Source organism: Lytechinus pictus, chromosome 6, assembly GCF_037042905.1.
Source record: "Lytechinus pictus isolate F3 Inbred chromosome 6, Lp3.0, whole genome shotgun sequence".
Classification (NCBI taxonomy): Eukaryota; Metazoa; Echinodermata; class Echinoidea; order Temnopleuroida; family Toxopneustidae; genus Lytechinus; species Lytechinus pictus.
In genome coordinates, this window is record NC_087250.1 from 11486124 (window position 1) to 11503113 (window position 16990).

The 16990-nt window shown below is 37.0% G+C and overlaps 1 protein-coding gene across 2 annotated transcripts in view; it reads right to left on the minus strand.

Moving 5' to 3' along the window:
* Positions 1–16235, minus strand: part of LOC129263818 (condensin-2 complex subunit D3-L-like) — a 38307-nt gene extending 22072 nt beyond the window's left edge. For both annotated transcript variants that reach the window (XM_064100896.1, XM_064100895.1), the window contains exons 1-14: positions 16129–16235; positions 13055–13219; positions 11182–11343; positions 9590–9888; positions 8551–8684; positions 6957–7056; positions 5945–6063; positions 4707–4905; positions 4092–4161; positions 3291–3372; positions 2536–2680; positions 968–1184; positions 476–561; positions 11–174 (exon numbers count right to left, since the gene is read on the minus strand). In XM_064100896.1, the coding sequence (XP_063956966.1) occupies positions 11–174; positions 476–561; positions 968–1184; positions 2536–2680; positions 3291–3372; positions 4092–4161; positions 4707–4905; positions 5945–6063; positions 6957–7056; positions 8551–8684; positions 9590–9888; positions 11182–11343; positions 13055–13219; positions 16129–16198 (2012 nt within the window). In that variant the 5' untranslated portion in view covers positions 16199–16235. The remainder of the gene's footprint in view (positions 1–10; positions 175–475; positions 562–967; positions 1185–2535; positions 2681–3290; positions 3373–4091; positions 4162–4706; positions 4906–5944; positions 6064–6956; positions 7057–8550; positions 8685–9589; positions 9889–11181; positions 11344–13054; positions 13220–16128) is intronic.
* Positions 16236–16990: the final 755 nt, after the last annotated feature.

The window sequence follows — 16990 nt, forward strand, 5'->3', positions numbered from 1 at the left end:
CAAATAGTACCTTTGGACCCTTTCGTCAGTTGGGCTTTCTTTGAGGAGACTGGTGAGCGAGTCTAGTGCCTGCTTACGGACAGAGAGGGCGGTATCACGGCAACGCTCCCGGAGGATCTCCAACAGCTGAAGGTCAAAGGCCATACACTGGAGCTTGAAGATATTCTCAAGCGCCTACACCAAGGAAAAAATATTTACAACCCATCAAAAGAATTCTTTTTTTTTTTATTCATATATTATATGGGGTCAACAAGGACCAAATATAAACAATACAACAGATCAAATACAATTACAAGTAATCATAATTTCATCAGAAAAAAAATAAAAGAACAAAAACAAAACGAAACCTAAACAACAAACAAAACAAAACCAAAAAAAACTCCAAACCCATGAAACTGGAAAATAGGGATGAGTTAGATTTTTCCTGTTTCATCAAACAGAATAAACAAATTACCAAAAAAAATTGAAGTATTACCTGTAGAGCAGCTTTGCGGACTCCGACTTTATCATCGCAGATCCTTTCCTTCAAGCAATTCAACAGCCCACTGCTACCAACAAAACCTGAAAATTGGCAGATAAGGGTCTTTTACTATTTGTAATTGTAGCAATTTCTAAGACCATCTAAGCATGCAACTCTTAAGAGGTTTGCCCAACATGGCAACACTCATTTCATACGAACTGGATTTGACTGTGATGGTCATGGACCTTCTTGAATTCTTCCTCTGAAGAAGAAAATAAAAATGTTGACAAAGTATGTGAACAGTTGTATTAAAAAAAAAAAGTGAAATTATATTTATTAAAGTTTCTGTCCTGGTTCCTGGATATTGGGGAAAAATACGATGCTGGCACATCTATTATGAAACAAGCAAATTGCTACAACTATTACTTAAGATAATGATAAAAATAAAAACAAGTACAAAATGATTTTTTTTTTTTTTTTAAGAGGAACTTAGGATGGAAAGCATACCTGCTGCACTCTCATCTCCGAACAACAGAGCAGGGGACCCTCCCATTAGGTTCCCAGGGGTGGCACCCTTCTTAGGCTCTGAGGGACCTTTTTCCTTCACAGATTCTTCCGTGACCTCTCCAGAACCCCCATCGTTCACCGTCGACCCACAATCCATTGCGTCAGTCCCAGCATGTCCTGCAGCCGCGTTGCCATTGGTAGATCCTGCAGCAGCTTCCTGCATTAAAATGAACAACATAGGTTGCGACCATCCAGCTAACAAGGGGCAATAACTAGGCCAGGCAAAAAATAATTTTTTATGTTCGGGGGCTACTTTTCACACCCTAAATGAATAAAACTGCAACATTGGATAAGCGTTAACACGACAGTGAATGGGGATTTTCCAGGGCTATATTTTTTTTTCCAGGGCTTTTTTTTTTACATTTCAAGGGCAAAATCAAATCCCCTGTGTAATGTTTTTCCCTGAGGGTTAGTACGCTAAAACACGATGAACTTTCTTATGTAGTGTGAAACACAGATCGTTAGAATTACTATTCTCTCTTCTCTTTTTTTTTTTTTTTGGGGGGGTGGGGTTTTCATAAAAAAATAATATACAAATAATGCACGTAAGCGCGTACATGCAGGGCCAAATAATGAACGATGTGCGAAAAGAGCCAATGGATATACCGCACCGAGGTCCGCAAGACCAAGTGCAGTATATCAATTTGGCGAGTCGAGCACAGAGTTCATTATTGAGGTCCTCTATGCACAAGAGTATGTGTATTTTTTGTTTTATACAACCATCCCCCCCTCACCCATGTTACTGAGTTGCCCCGAATGCTATATTTCAACTAAATTCTAGATAATACCACAACTCTATCCTGCACTCTGACGTCAAGAGTGCAGGATAGTGCATTTGGTATGACGTCAGAGTGCAGGATAGTGCATGTTGGATGCAGTAGTGCAATTTGCTGATATCATGTGATCCGATTTGGACCAATCAGATAACAGAACATTCTTGGGAGCAGACCTTCATTTTTGAGGAGCGCGATCGCGCCGGCACTCCTACTGCGCTCCTAAAAAAAAATGAGAACAAAAAATCGCGCTCAAAAAAAAAAAATTAATATTTTACATCTTTAACTCCATGAAATGGCCATCTATTTTCCATAATTCCTTGAAATTATTTTGATTTGAACTCGGTAAATTTTGTAGTCCCATATGTAGATTTTCATGGCAACACCATGGAAGTCTACATGTGGGACTACAAGTAAGTTCAAATCAGAGTCGGGAAAGAGGTGAATATTCTTCTTTTTTTTTTCTTTTTTTTTTGAGCAGGAGCACGATATTTTGTAAACATATTGATCCACGCCTAGTTTCACCACAGATTAATTAATAGCTACACAGCTATTGCATATACAATGTTAAGAAAAATCTACAATTTATCATACATGTATTGAATTAATTAGAGCTCCTCAAGGAGAGCGATTCTGAGGAGCTCAATTGAGCTCCTCAAAAAAATAAGGAGCGATTTATTGAGCTCCATGAAATTATTAACGTGAAGGACTGTGGGAGCTGTATAAATATTTTACCTTGATTGCATCCTCAAGAACAAGCACCGGGGTAGCCCCAGTCTTGGCCGTAGGGGCAGCTAGAATATCCGACAGGGGGTTGGACGCTTGGTTACCAGCGAGGGCAGTAAACTGGGCAAGACAGCTAAGCGCCTTGGCTCGAACACTGATTTATGGGGAAAACAATTAGCATTCTTCATTCATTTAATTACTTTTACTTAGAGATGAAGTACCCCTACATTTGTTCCTGATACAATTCAATGTACTGTGTAGACATCATTTTTTCCCTGCGGTTTTATTTGCCAATTTTCATGAATCTAATTTTTCGAAAAATTGTGTTTCGATACATGACCAAATACTCAAAAGGAAACATCACAAAAGTTGCAAAATTTACACCTCCCACGTTTCCCAAAATCGTCCACAAAAGAAAAAAATATATGTAAGCAAAACATATGGCGAATGCAATTTATGGTTAGATGAACTGTGCATGAACTTATTTCCATTTTACAAGTAAAATAATAAATAGACAAAGTGAAAATTAGAGTAAATAGGCTAAATGAAAATTAGACAAGTAGACAAAATTAGACTTAATTGATAGTAACTCTTAGGAAAAAAAAGTAACAGAAAAACAAGCCTTTTACAAAAATATCAAAATCCATGGAGAAAATCATACCTGAATTTAAGTGTAGAACTTTTGAATGATTATAGTGCTCTATATGAAATCTATTGAGCAAAACCAAAAAAAGTGGAAAATTTGTCCAGAGGTTAAAACTTACGTAGGTGCCTTATCAGAGCAGCGGGACACCATGATGTCAAGTAAGAAACGATGAGATAAAAACTGCTCCTGGTTGCCCTCGCCTATCAAAAGCAAAAAAATAAAAACAAAAAGATTTTATTTTCAACAATTATGGAGACTGGGCACTGAGGCTTAGTGAGAATAGGTAATCAAAAAACAATTTATTACTATTCATAATGATAATAACAATGCGCGTCGGAATAGATTATTTCTAGATTATTGGCACAATATAAATGCCTATTACTATTGTCAATATTATTGTTCATCTGTAACATGCGTAAGACATTCAAGGGAATACATTTTGGAAAAAAATGAGAATCCAAGTACAGCTGTATAGTAAATATATACACGTAAGTGATAGATCTTCAAAACGTTTGATTGGATTCATTTTCATTCTATAATATTTATTACCTCCCCCCTTAAAAATATGAATGAATGAATAAATGAAAAATAAATAAATAAAACAAAATAAATAAATGAATAAATAAATAAATAAATAAGCAAACAAATAAATAAATAAAATTAATGAATAAAATCAAATAAATAAATATGATTTGATTTAAAATGTTGATTTGAAAAGAAGTTTACCTGATGATTACCTGAAAATTTTATTCATTTTCATTCTATAATATTTATTACCTCCCCCCTTAAAAAAAATAAATGAATAAACACATAAATAATAAATAAATAAATAAATAAATAAATAAATAATAAATGAATAAATGAATAAATAAATAAATATGATTTGATTTGAAATGATATGATTTGAAAAGAAGTTTACCAGATGATTGTCTCTCTGGCCTCTCAAGAAGGGCACCGACTACTTCAAGAGCAAAGACACGATAGCTGATCTGAGGATGAAGAGAGGTGGAAAGAGGGGTATTATCTTGTTCATTTGAGAGTAATTAATTAATTCATGATTGATTGATTATTCATTTGAGAGTAATTAATTTATTAACAAATCTACCTATCCATTTGTAATCATTTATCAAATATATATTCTATGCATTCATTTAATCACTGGTAAAAAAGAAATTCAATGATTAATTGATTTTTTGTTAATTTACAAATCAATGATATCGACATGTATACAATTATTGTATTTCCTTATTCATTCATTATACATTTCACTTATCAATTACTCAGTAATTCATTCCTATGATTAAGCATTCAATCATTTATTCATTCATTATTTTTTGTTTCTTACGTTGAAATCATTTATTATCTAATAAATTCATTAATTCCTTTATTTATTCATTCATTTTTTATACATTTCTAAAATTTATTCATATCAACTCACTCATATTTTTTAATTGCCCATCCCCAGAATGTTTGTGGTTCTAAAGAGTAACAAATTTTCACTCCATAAGTCAAAATGAAAATTATACCAACATACCTTGGCATTTTTGGAGTAAAGGAAGAGCCACTTGACGAAGCTGGCTTCCATTTCGGCCGGAACACCAGCAAGGATGCGAGCGATGGTGTGTGAGACTCGCGTCCGATACTCGACCTTATCCGGCACCTTGACACACATGTGCTGCATTAGAACCCTCAAGCATGGCAAGGATTTCTCCCCAATGTCCTTATACAAATGGCTGGAATCAAGAGACAAAATATCGTTAGTGGGACCGTTCAAAGATTGCAATACAGGTAAATTTGCCAAGGTCAAGTCTTTTGGAAGCACAAAAATATCCTTGACTTACATAATAAACTTTAGAAATGTATAAAAAAATGAGTGGAAGAAGAAATGAATAAGTGAAAGATTAATAAACGAAGGAATGTAAGAATAGATAGACAAAGGAGATAAAAATGAATGATTGACATCTTGAATGAATGAAGAATAAATGTATGAATAATTGAATGAATGAATTTATGAATGAATGAATAAATGAATGAAAAAAGAGTGAATAATGAATGAATGTATTTGATAGATTCACTAACTAAAATAATGCAGATAAATGAACAAATGTATGAATGCCGACTGAGATAAGAAAAGAAGACGTTTTCCATAACAATGGTCAAATAAATTGCTTAAACTTGGATGAATATTCAATTTTCGGAAGGTAAACTTGCAAGTTGACTTGGAATATATATTTTACAGCAATCTAGCCATTGGGAGAAAAGGGATATGAATACAATGGCATTTCATCCAATAAATCACTTCAGAATGAATTAACTGTATCTCTAAGATTTGAGGTGAACATCCCATAGAAGTGTTGATTTATAATTGTTCATTTTCCAAACCGGGCCAGGTTCAAAACCCATCATGCTACATTCTAACCAGTGTCATCTTGTAATGTAGACCCATTTGATAAATAACACATCAATTCCCCACTCAACACGTTCATACCACTATAATCATATTAAAAAATAGCTAAACAAGTACAGTACTTTTCCTCTCAGAAATTTATAGTTTCCCTACAAATTATAAGTTATAGGATAAATAATTTTCTGTATCATTCAGAGCTATCTCAAAAGGTATATTTCATACTAGCTATTTTCAAGACACAGTCAATGGGCAAAAAATACATGGTGGTAAGTTCGCTCGCCTTTAAGTCTTAATGTAACAACACTACATTTGGCCGATACTAAGGCCTGGCCTAACTTTTAATAATATGCATCGCATGTAGTTACCTGGCGAAAGCCTCGGCATGGTCTTTCATCTGTTGGATGTGTTTTGGTATGGACGTCGAGGCAACGGCTTGATTCTCACCAATCAGCATCAAGATGTTTGGAAGTAGATGCTTGAAAACCTGGGACAAAATTATAATGAAAAAAAATAAAAAATTTGTTTCAAGAGAAAAATGATTTGTAAAAGGAAAAGAAGTAAATCCATTCTCAGCAGAGTGACAATTTTTCACTGGTTTAACAATACTTATTTTACATTCTTATCATGCATAGAGTGGTGCTAAAAAAAGTTCTACCATGTTTAAGTCAAGATATTAAATTGTGAAGTCAGGTGACAAAATATTACATTCAATTAAGTTTGTTTCTCTGGGCTCAACATTCAACACTCGGCGTGAAGGAGTAACTTTAAAGGGATGGTCCGGGCTGAAAGTATTTATAGGATAAATAGAGTAGATTTCACTGAGCAAAATGCCAAAATTTCATCAAAATCGGATAACAAATAACAAAGTTATTGAATTTTAAAGTTTAGAAATATTTTGTGAAAACAGTCATCATGAATATTCATTAGGTGGGCTGATGATGTCACATCCCCACTTGTTCTTTTGTATTTTATTATATGAAATTAGGTTTATTCAAATTTTTTCCTCCAACAACTAGAAAAATTGGATTGACAACTGATTTAGTGCATTAGATATTTATTGCTGCAACATATTTCATTATAAGGGAGACATATTATTCACACAAGGTTGAAATAATGAAAAAAATAAGATTTTATGTAATAACATAACAAACCGGAAAGTGGGGATGTGACATCATCAGCCCACCTAATGAATATTCATGACGACTGTTTTCACAAAATATTGCTCCACTTTAGACTTCAATAACGTTATTATTTGTTATCCGATTTTGATGAAATTTTCGGCATTTTGCTCAGTGAATTCTACTCTATGTATCAAGATATAAATATTTTCAGCCCGGACCATCCCTTTAACGCAAAGACAAGAGAAACGTATCTTACCTGTCGTAGCATGTGAGAGGATTCCCCATGAGAACCTGTGCAGAGTGCCTCCAGACCGAGATAGGCAAGATGGCTGATACTGTAAACATCCTCCAAAGAACTGTGTGGGAATGAGAAAAAGAAGTAAAGTATACAAATAATGAATGTTTATGAGTGCAATGGACAGAATACTTCATGAGGTGAAAGATGAAATGATCCATTCAACTCGGCTACACCTCGTTGAATGGATCATTCATTTCATATTTCACCGAATGAAGTATTCTGTCCATTGCACGAATGAAAAAAACATTCATTAATTGGTTTATATGACACCAACAAATTGATTTTTTTTCATATGAAATTCATGAATTTCGATGCAAAACACGCTCATGCATTGCGAGTTCGGTCTGTTGATTGTTACGTCATTACAACATGCGCACTGCTGGTGCCTGCAGAATGCAGTCTCGGTGCGCGTGTGCAATTGACAAAATCATATGGATCCAAAATTGCACGGCCAATGACGTCACGGCAAAATGGGCTGAATGAACGATATCAAACAACCAATCAAATTACAAGGATCTATCTAGGTGTCATATAATATGTATTACATACAATGGCAAGAGTTCCACATGCACCCCCAATAAAATTGAAAATTAAAACATTGAGAAGGTTCAAAATAATATATCTAGCCCTAATATAGAACATATGTGATGGGGAAGTGGAAATACATACCAAAATATGGCCTTATTCCGTCAAATTTCGAGCAGGATCGAGTGCGTGTTATTGTCCATAAACATCGGTTTATTTAGTCAGTAAAGGGTCTGTGAGTCTAGACTAGTCGGAAGTATCGGCTCAAGATTGCTAAAATACTTCTTCCGGTATCAGTGCTTCTCGCTGGCACAGCGGATAGAGGTCTTGACTAAAAGTACGAGGTGTGTTCGAATCCCAAGCAAGGTAAGGAACAGTGAAAAAATCGATAGAGAAATATGAAGTGAACAAACCGTAAGTCTCGACAATCTCTTGTCATTTTGGGTGGGGGGTGCAAATGGAACTCTTTCCCATACAAATGACAGAGTTGAAAAAAATGATAACATAGGGTATTTGTAAAGCGCACATATCCACATAGTCAGGTGCTTATTAAAGACGCTCCTATATTACCCCGGCTTACACCCTCAGCTACCGATTCTGGTGCTCGCAGCTTTTTGAGGATTTACTTCCTGTCAGTACCCATTTCACTCACCTGGGTTAAGTGCAGCACATTGTGGATCAATTTCTCGCAAAAGGAAATCACGCGATGGCTGGGATTCAAACTCCCGACCCTCTGTTTCAAAGTCCAAAGATTAATCCACTGGGCCATAACACTCCAAAACAGTTGGCAAGCATTAACCCTAAATGGCATGAGACTTGGAAGTAAAAAGTCAGCGAGCGACACAGTAAAAAAAATTTGCCTGGTGGATTTATTTCTTATGTTATATTGTGTTATCAAGAATCAACCAGTACTATTAAGGCAGTAAAGAAAATAAATGCGAACAGGCCTCATGCATCTTCTTTTAGTGCTAGACTGTCTCCCCAGCCACATGCACCATGATATGCTACCTTTACCATCATACCTCACCTCTTGTTTCCAAAGTGGGACTCCCAGCCCTGCTCCGTGGGGACGCGACTGACCTCGGCCAGACATTGCATGACGTGCTCGATGATCTCTTCAGAACTCTTCAGCGGCACGTTCCTGAGCAAGAAGACAACCTCCTGCAAAAAAAATTGGTGACAAAATTACAAAATGTTGCAGATGATAAACACAGAATTCCCTAAAAACAAATACTAGGTAAATTTTTAAGGATGAATTCAAGTTCTGGAACAAAGATAGTGCTGGTCTTAGGAGCATTTCATCAAATAATTAGTCTGTTATAAGCTACTGAAATCCTTGCCTCTGATTGGATAAGAACAAGAAAACAACCTTCCGCAAAGAATGGCGACAAAATTGGGTGTGCAGTAATAATAATAATTATAATAATAGTATGCTGCATAACATGCTCAATGATCGCTTCAGAACTCTTAGCGGCACATTCCGCAGCAGGAAAACAACCTCCTGCAAATAAGTAGAGCACCTCTTGCAGTCTCACCTGCATTACGTGATTTAATATAGCAGCAGTGCTGGCTTTGAAAACTACTAACCTTTTTTTAATTGTTTAAACTTTTTAAACAAGTTATTTAAAAAGTTTAAACAGTTGTTTAAATAGTTTAAACAATAGTTGTTAGAGTAACAGGCTTAAACAATGTGCTTAAAATTTTAATCAACATTTTTACAGTGTTCAGCACTCGACCCGGGTGAGGTGAATGGGTACCCGGCAGGATTAATTCCTTGCATGCGCTGAGCGCAGGTGATGGTGGCTCGAGCTAAAGCCGGGGTAATAATAGCAAGCGCTTTGTATCCTCAGGCAAAAAGTGCTATAAAAATCCAGCTATTATTATTATTATTAATAAATTAGAGCATTAGTGCATACCGCTAATGCGTGTGGATCCTGCACATGTAATGACTTAAATTGAGCAAATTCTTGTACATTTTTCAAGCAATTTAGGGGGACAGAGCACTACATGTATGGCACACAGTGGATAAAAGCCTGGGTGACAATGCAAGGATCAAAGATAAATACCCTGATAGCATGGTAGATAGCCCGGTGGATGCGATCCACTTCCTGCGTTGTCAAGGAAACCACCTCCTCATCCTCCTCCATATCCTCCTCCTCATCGTTGCCGGCATCATGAGCCTTCTGGGATGCGGTCTGGCTGGAGGTGATGCGACGGGACTTCTTACCCCCCTGTGGCTGGGAGCTCCGATGGCCTTTGGACTCGGGGCGCTTCCGCTTGTTGCTCTCCGTCTTCGGCCAGAGCTTGAAGGTGTCCAGGGCTTCCTCAAAGAGCATCGGCTGCTGGACACGGTATGCTCCGCTTCCTGGAGGATAGTAATAATAATGATAATATTAACATGTCCGTTTATATAGCATAGTTACTATGTGTATATACTTTACTGCCCTTGATACTTGGTACCATATTATTACCCTGGCTGTACCTGAGCCACCATATAGGCGCTAAAGCGTTCAAGGAATAAATCCTAGCGGGTATCTATTCACCTCACCTGGGTGAGTGTAGCACAATGCCAATCAATTTCTTGCTGAAGTTTAATACCTCCTGGCTGGGATTCGAACCAACAACCCTCTGTTTCAATGTACAGCGAGTAATCCACTAGGCCACAGAGCTCCATTGATACAATGTAGATGTTCAGTCAAAGTGCAACAAAGCAAACCAACACTTCGCGTAAATGTTAAAGGCCTGTAGAGCAAGGCCACTTTTCCAAATGGCACATTTCTATATTGAACTGCCAATATTAAAGTTAGCAAAGGGCTTGAGATGGGACTGATTAAATCGCCATGATGAAATATTCACTTTTAAATACGCTTACACAGATTAGACAGAATATGTGTACATGTAATTCTGCAATATTCAGAGACTCAATTCTCCCCTACGTGGCAAGATATCTCCATTTTTTTTTCAATTACAATTACCAATGACTTTTGTCGATTACAATTACAATTTCAATTACTTTCTATAAAAGTCATAAATGAAATCAATTTGTATTCTCTATATGTACTAGCACCACTTATTTCAACACAATTCTAAGTTACAGAGAAACTGACAAGATGGTTTATGTTTAATAAAAAGCAAAATTCTACCCATTACACACTTTGATGCTGAAGCAGTCGACACGAAATATTTTGATATTTATGTAATCATTTTATCGATCAATAAAAACTTTATGAAAAAAAAAAAAAAAGTCATGAAATTAAATCATGAAAACAAGTAAGTTTATTGTAAAGTAATTGAATGATATTAAAAGTAATTGAATTCAATTACATTTTTTTTTCAATTACAATTACAAATAATATATTAATATAGGTATATTTACCCAGGGTAGCCACTTCAGTTTCGAAAACTGTTCTACCAGCGGGCCCTGCTATTATTATTACCCCGGCTTTAGCTGAGCTGCCTAGGCGCTCAAGCAGTCAAGGAATTTTTCAATTCAAGGAATTCCTACCGTGTACCCATTTACCTCACCTGGGTTGAGTGCTTTCCCTTTCAAAATTTCAAATACAATTACAATTGTTACCTGAGAAAATGTAATTAATCACGTAAATGATCAATTACCTTGTAATTGAGCCCATCCTAGGCTTGCAAACTACATATTTACCTGGTATCTCGAGAAGGAGGATATACAGATGAGCAGCCGATATTGCAATCTCTCTTTCCACTGCCGATGAAAGGAGGCTGTCCACCCTATTCATAAAATGGTGCAGTCCAGCCAGCAAAGACCTGGGTACGATTCCATTTTCACAGAGGATGTTCCAAAACCCTGCTCGGAAAAACAATTACATGTACACGAGCGTTGTATTAAAAACTACATAAAGTGACATTTAAAGGTCCTATGAAATACAGCAAAGATGCTGATTTATTCGTTAGCTTAGTGGTTACCAATAACGATTCCATCAAAATTTTACCCGAAAAACATCCCACATCAGGTTCAAAGGCAGTTTTATATTGAAAATTGAGCCAAATTTGCCACGCCCACAAAAAATTCAGCCCAATTTGGTTTCGTATATCAGTGACAATTATGACGTCAGGGGAAGAATCTGCTGAGTGTTGCTGACGTTTGGAGCGTGAAGTGCCTATTGTGGTTGCACGTGTGGATTCAAAGTAAATAAATTGAATTGCTGGAATGATATTCAGAATCTGAATCTTCAAAGTCTGAAGAATCAGACGCAGTTGATGACGATGCTGCAGCCATGATCAAAACCTCATAAAAATCTAAAAAATCTGTTAAGGATGAGCTTGATTGAAACAGCAACTACACGAGAAACATGTGCAATAACTAGGGGTCCGGCTGCACAGCTGAGAAAGCTTTCTTTCGATGACGTCACGATGATTGACAGGTCGATCGGCTGACTTTCTTGAAAATTTTAGTGGGCGTTCCCGTTGAAGTTAATTTCCATAGAATAACTCAACACTGGTTCGTCGTACATAGAAACCGATGGCAAATTCGTATTTTTCAAGTAAAACTACCCAAGAATAGATACATATCCAAAATAAGATGGTTTTTGTGTCATAGGACCTTTAAAATATTTCTCTCCCTCTTTCTACTGCTGATGAAAGGACAGTCCTATTCCTAATAATGAAATGCTGCTGTCCAACATGCAGAAAACCCATTTCATTAAGACTTGCAACTAGCATCACTTTGCCATTATTGTAACTACCATCAAAAACCCTCGATTGTGATTGGCTGCTGAGCCCCGTTACCATGGCAACTGCCATAATGGCAGAGATACCAGAGTTGTAACTCTTCACAAAACAGCCCCCGAGTACAATTTTCACAAATGACATTTCAATGTCATACATGAAAGAACAATTTGCATTAAAGGGAAAGTTCAACTTGAAAAAAAAATGTTAAAATACCAGAAAAAAAAAAATTGATATAAAAGGTTTTTGGAAAATACAAAGATTAAGAAAGTTATTAGAATTTGAAGTCTTTGATATGTGACAGCATGAATTTGCAGAAATTGAAATTTTATAATGGTTCATGATGACTGAACTAATTTTTTATCAGATAATTTTCGTCACTTGATAAAGAGTTGCAGCGGCACTCGAAAGCTCGTGAACTTGTATTTTTCCTTGTTGACCATAGTAGATTGCGAGACAAATGAATACCCTCTAGCGATTATTTCAATCCGCAATAATGAACCTATTTAGTAATTTTTTTTTCTTTCAAGAGAGGGTGTGAAGTAATTTGCCTGTTGATATATTTAATGTACAATTTTGGTACAACATTGTATATGGGGAATCTCCACCAGAGTAGAAAACTATAGCAAAATTGAAAAATTTGCCAAACAAATTGGGCCCCATTTCCTAAAACTTGTTATAATATAATGACTGATATGCAATGTCAGTTTAAAAGCTAGTTAAATCGTTCAATCTGGTCGGCTGATAGTAATCTTGCTACATGTATCTACAGATATTGTGCATTTGTTATTATAACAAATCTTTGTGAAAGTTTAGCGCCCTAAATGTACCTTGTGGAAGTGTGGCAAAGTCCACCCTGGCCCACGGTGTCGAGCAGTCAATGGCGTCTTTCAATGACCTTAGGACTTCACGCTGGTTGGCCCACTGACCTTTGACACCCTCTGGAAGCTCGGGGTTCTCTGTGAAGTCGCTCTCCCATACTGCGTTCACCCATCCTTAAGGGAAAAAAATATATATAACAGGTTAAAAGTTTATATTCAGTTTTGATGAATCCCCGGAAAGCACATGTATGCAGCAATTCTGATTCATTATGAGGGGAACTGCACACACATAGCTAGAAATTCCTCCTTTTGCACCACACTCACACACCCAAATATTGACATGGTTATGAGGAGAAAAATCAATGTTTAACACATTTCTGACATATGATGCTATTATCAATTTTTTTTTGTATCAAATTAAAGAGAATTAAATGCTCCTTAAAGATAGCCTACTTAACAGTTTTCATATACATGTAGTCACTACCATTATTGAGTGAGTGGGCTATACATGGGTCAAAAATACTTTTTTTGTCATTTTAATACGGCAACAGTTTTTTTTTTATTCCTTGTAATTAATATCTCAACATGAAATGACAATATTTTTTGTCTTGGGTCCGAGAAAAAAGTGTGCCGGGCCAAAATCCAAAATGGCAGCCAAACCCCGCAACTGGATCTGGATGTATACGAAACAGGGCCCTCATGGGCATAAACGCATCGGGTACTTGACCTAAATTTTGCCGGGACCGGCAGGTGCAATACACCGGATGAACACCCTAATCTTTGACGAAATAGTGTATTGGTGTTAACATGCATAGGTTGTACCTCTCCTATGTAACACAGGAGCAACATTTGCGTCCTTTCCGATGGATGGAGTGTTTTCCAACTGCATTCACACCTGCACTGAATAGTGGTGAGGCACGCTAACACACAACGCTATAGCATCATACTTTTTTGTTAGACGCGTTTCGGCATGAGCGGGACTGAAACCCCTCATGTTGAGATCTACGATCTTATTCGAAACATGCGCTCTAACCGACTGAGCAACGCTGCCTCGATGACATCGCAGTGAAAAGTTTTGGTCACAACTTCTTTATTTGGTAAAAAGGGGATTTTAAGTAGTTTGTTGTAAAATCAATATTGAGACACGTACACAATTCGCCAATCAAAATGCGAGCGTGCAGCGCTAGCTGATACGTTTTGACAATCAGACCTGAAAAGGGATATTTTGAAAATGTTATGGAATACACGAAAATAATAGTAGGGCGACTGCACACAGAGAAAAAAAATCGCCCTTTTCACCGCATTCACACAGCCAAAAATGGTCATGGTTTTGAGGGAAAAATCAAAGTTCAACGCATTTCTGACATATGATCCTATTATCCAAATTTAATGAATTTGGTATCAACTTAAAGAGAATAAAATGCTCCACATGTATAGCCTACTTACATGTAGTTTACATTTGGTTACTACCATGATTTTGATGTGGCATTAAAAAAGGAAGTTCAAAGTTTTGTATCTTGTGAATAAAAGTACCATATTTTTATAAACTAGTGGGTTTTTGTAGTATTGATAATGGCAAATCCAATGGAAATACTCATTTTTCACCTTTCCTTCAGGATCAAGTGTCAGAATTGCTTTCAAAATACCCCCCCCCCCTCCCATACTCCAGAAAGCCCAATGCAAAACTGCACACAAAATATCTGCACTCTGTGTGTGGTCGTGTGTTTCAGCTGTGAGTGTGTTGTGACAAATTATACTACAGAGCCTATTGGGAGCATTTGGTGGAATTTCATTCGAAATTCATTTGATTATTACTCAAAAACTGATTCATGGATTACTATGAAATTTGGTAGATTTCTATTTTGCACTATTTTTATCAAGATCTGAAAAAATCAAACAGTTTAATGAAGTGGTTGATGAGATAGAAAAATCTTGTGGTCTCCCTAATAATAGGTAGGGCCTACCTGATAAATCAACATTTGCGATAAAATTCAGGCCATAAAACTGATATTTTTACAGAGCACCTTTTAAAAATCAATTTGTAAATCACACAAAATAATGAAAGTTCAATTTCAGAGGTGAAATATATTGTCAGTAGAGGCGCTGGTCCAAAGATTGGGATTGTCCCAGAAAACAAGGATATCCTCATTAACCAAGACAAATCATGTCTTGATAAATTGAGACTGTCCTTGTTTATAGGAATTTTTTTTGTTCACTTCCCCCTACGGGACAAAGACATCAATTACAGGAATTGAGAGTGCTAAAAATAGATTCAGTGATCTTGACTTAATTCCCCCCAGTTCACTGTCTACATACACATGGTCTATTTTTCATGACTTCCAGTCTTCCAATAATCTTGTTATGAAACCTGATTTGTTACATTGACTAGCGTACTTGATTGGTGTCGGCACTTGACAGGTGAATGAACTTTACTACATTTCTTGTGAAGAAAGCTTTAAAAACTGAGACAGTCGCTGTAAAACTGGGACAATCCCAATTTTCTGACCAGCGCCTCTGACACTCTGATTGTGTATAGGCCTAGTATATTATTGACTTCCAAACTTGTTATTTTGACTCCAGATTGAACAAGATTATAAGATATGAAAATCACCCAGCAGGTAATGCGAGCGTGAACCTAAAAATTTTAAGTGACATGATGATGAACATTATCATGATGAATCATGATGATGAAAGATTCTTTTTATTTTCCAAGTAGGGCCTAGTAGTAGTACCGTAGGCTAGTAATTCCCCTCATCTTATTCACTCGTCTTCCTCCTCTTCCATTTCTTTTTTTCTCCTCTCTTTCCCCTTTTATTTGGCTCCGCCAATAGGGGGCCCGGGCCCCTCGCCCCCCCCCCCCCCCCCCCCCCCCTGGATCCGCCTATGAGTATGAGCGGAATATTCAAATATTGTCGCCCGGGAGCGCCGGCGGGCCAGCCGTGCACGTACCGCATAGCGGCACTAGCTTCCAGAGCAGATCAGCTAATCAAAGTTACCTTGCAATAAAATTATAAAAACAACATCACTCTTAAGCAGGAATACCTAACGCTAGATCTCCTAATTCACATTAAGTGTCGTCTCACCTTCATCTAAGAGTTCAATTCCCAAATTTGCAAAGCGTTCAGCGACGTTAGATTCCGGTTCTTTCGCCATCTTCCTTCTCAATCAAATTTCCCGCGCGCGCGCCTGCCGGCCGTACCGTACGTTTTAAAGGAGAATGAAACTCTTGGAGCAAGTTAGCTTTTGTGAAAGCAGAAAAATCAAAGAATAAGATCAACAAAACTTTGAGTAAAATAGGACTAGCGATAAAAGAGTTATAAGCATTTGAATGTCGAGATCACTAATGCTATGGAGATCCTCCCATTGGCAATGCGACCAAGATCTGTGATGTCACACACGTACAACTCTCCCATTTGGACACTGAAAATATACCCCAAAACATCTCTTTTTGCTTATTCTAATCATATGACAAACGATTCATCAATGGTATAATGTTGTGAAACCTCTGTACTTGTCATCTCATAAAGAGAACACCTCACCTTGTGATAGACTCTATAAAAGTGAGAATATAAAGTGAAATAAGTACTAGAGTAATGAGGGAGTTGTACGTGTGTGATATCACAGATCTTGGTCGCATTGCCGATGGGCCCTGAGGATCTACATGGCACTAGTGATCTCAATATTTAAATGCTCATAACTTTCTTATTATTCATTCAATCTTCCTCAAACTTTCAACAATATGTTTCTTTGATTTTTCTCTTTGATATGGATTCAGCTGGTTTCAAGGGTTTCATTCTCCTTTAAGTTCGCTGGACTCGCGCGCGCATATGCATAAACACGCATAAACATCTCTGTTGAGGCATGGATGGTTGAGGCGACACCTTGCACAAGGGGGAAGGGGCACTGAGAGGGGAGCTCAGTGGGAAGGGGGCATATGGCCGGATC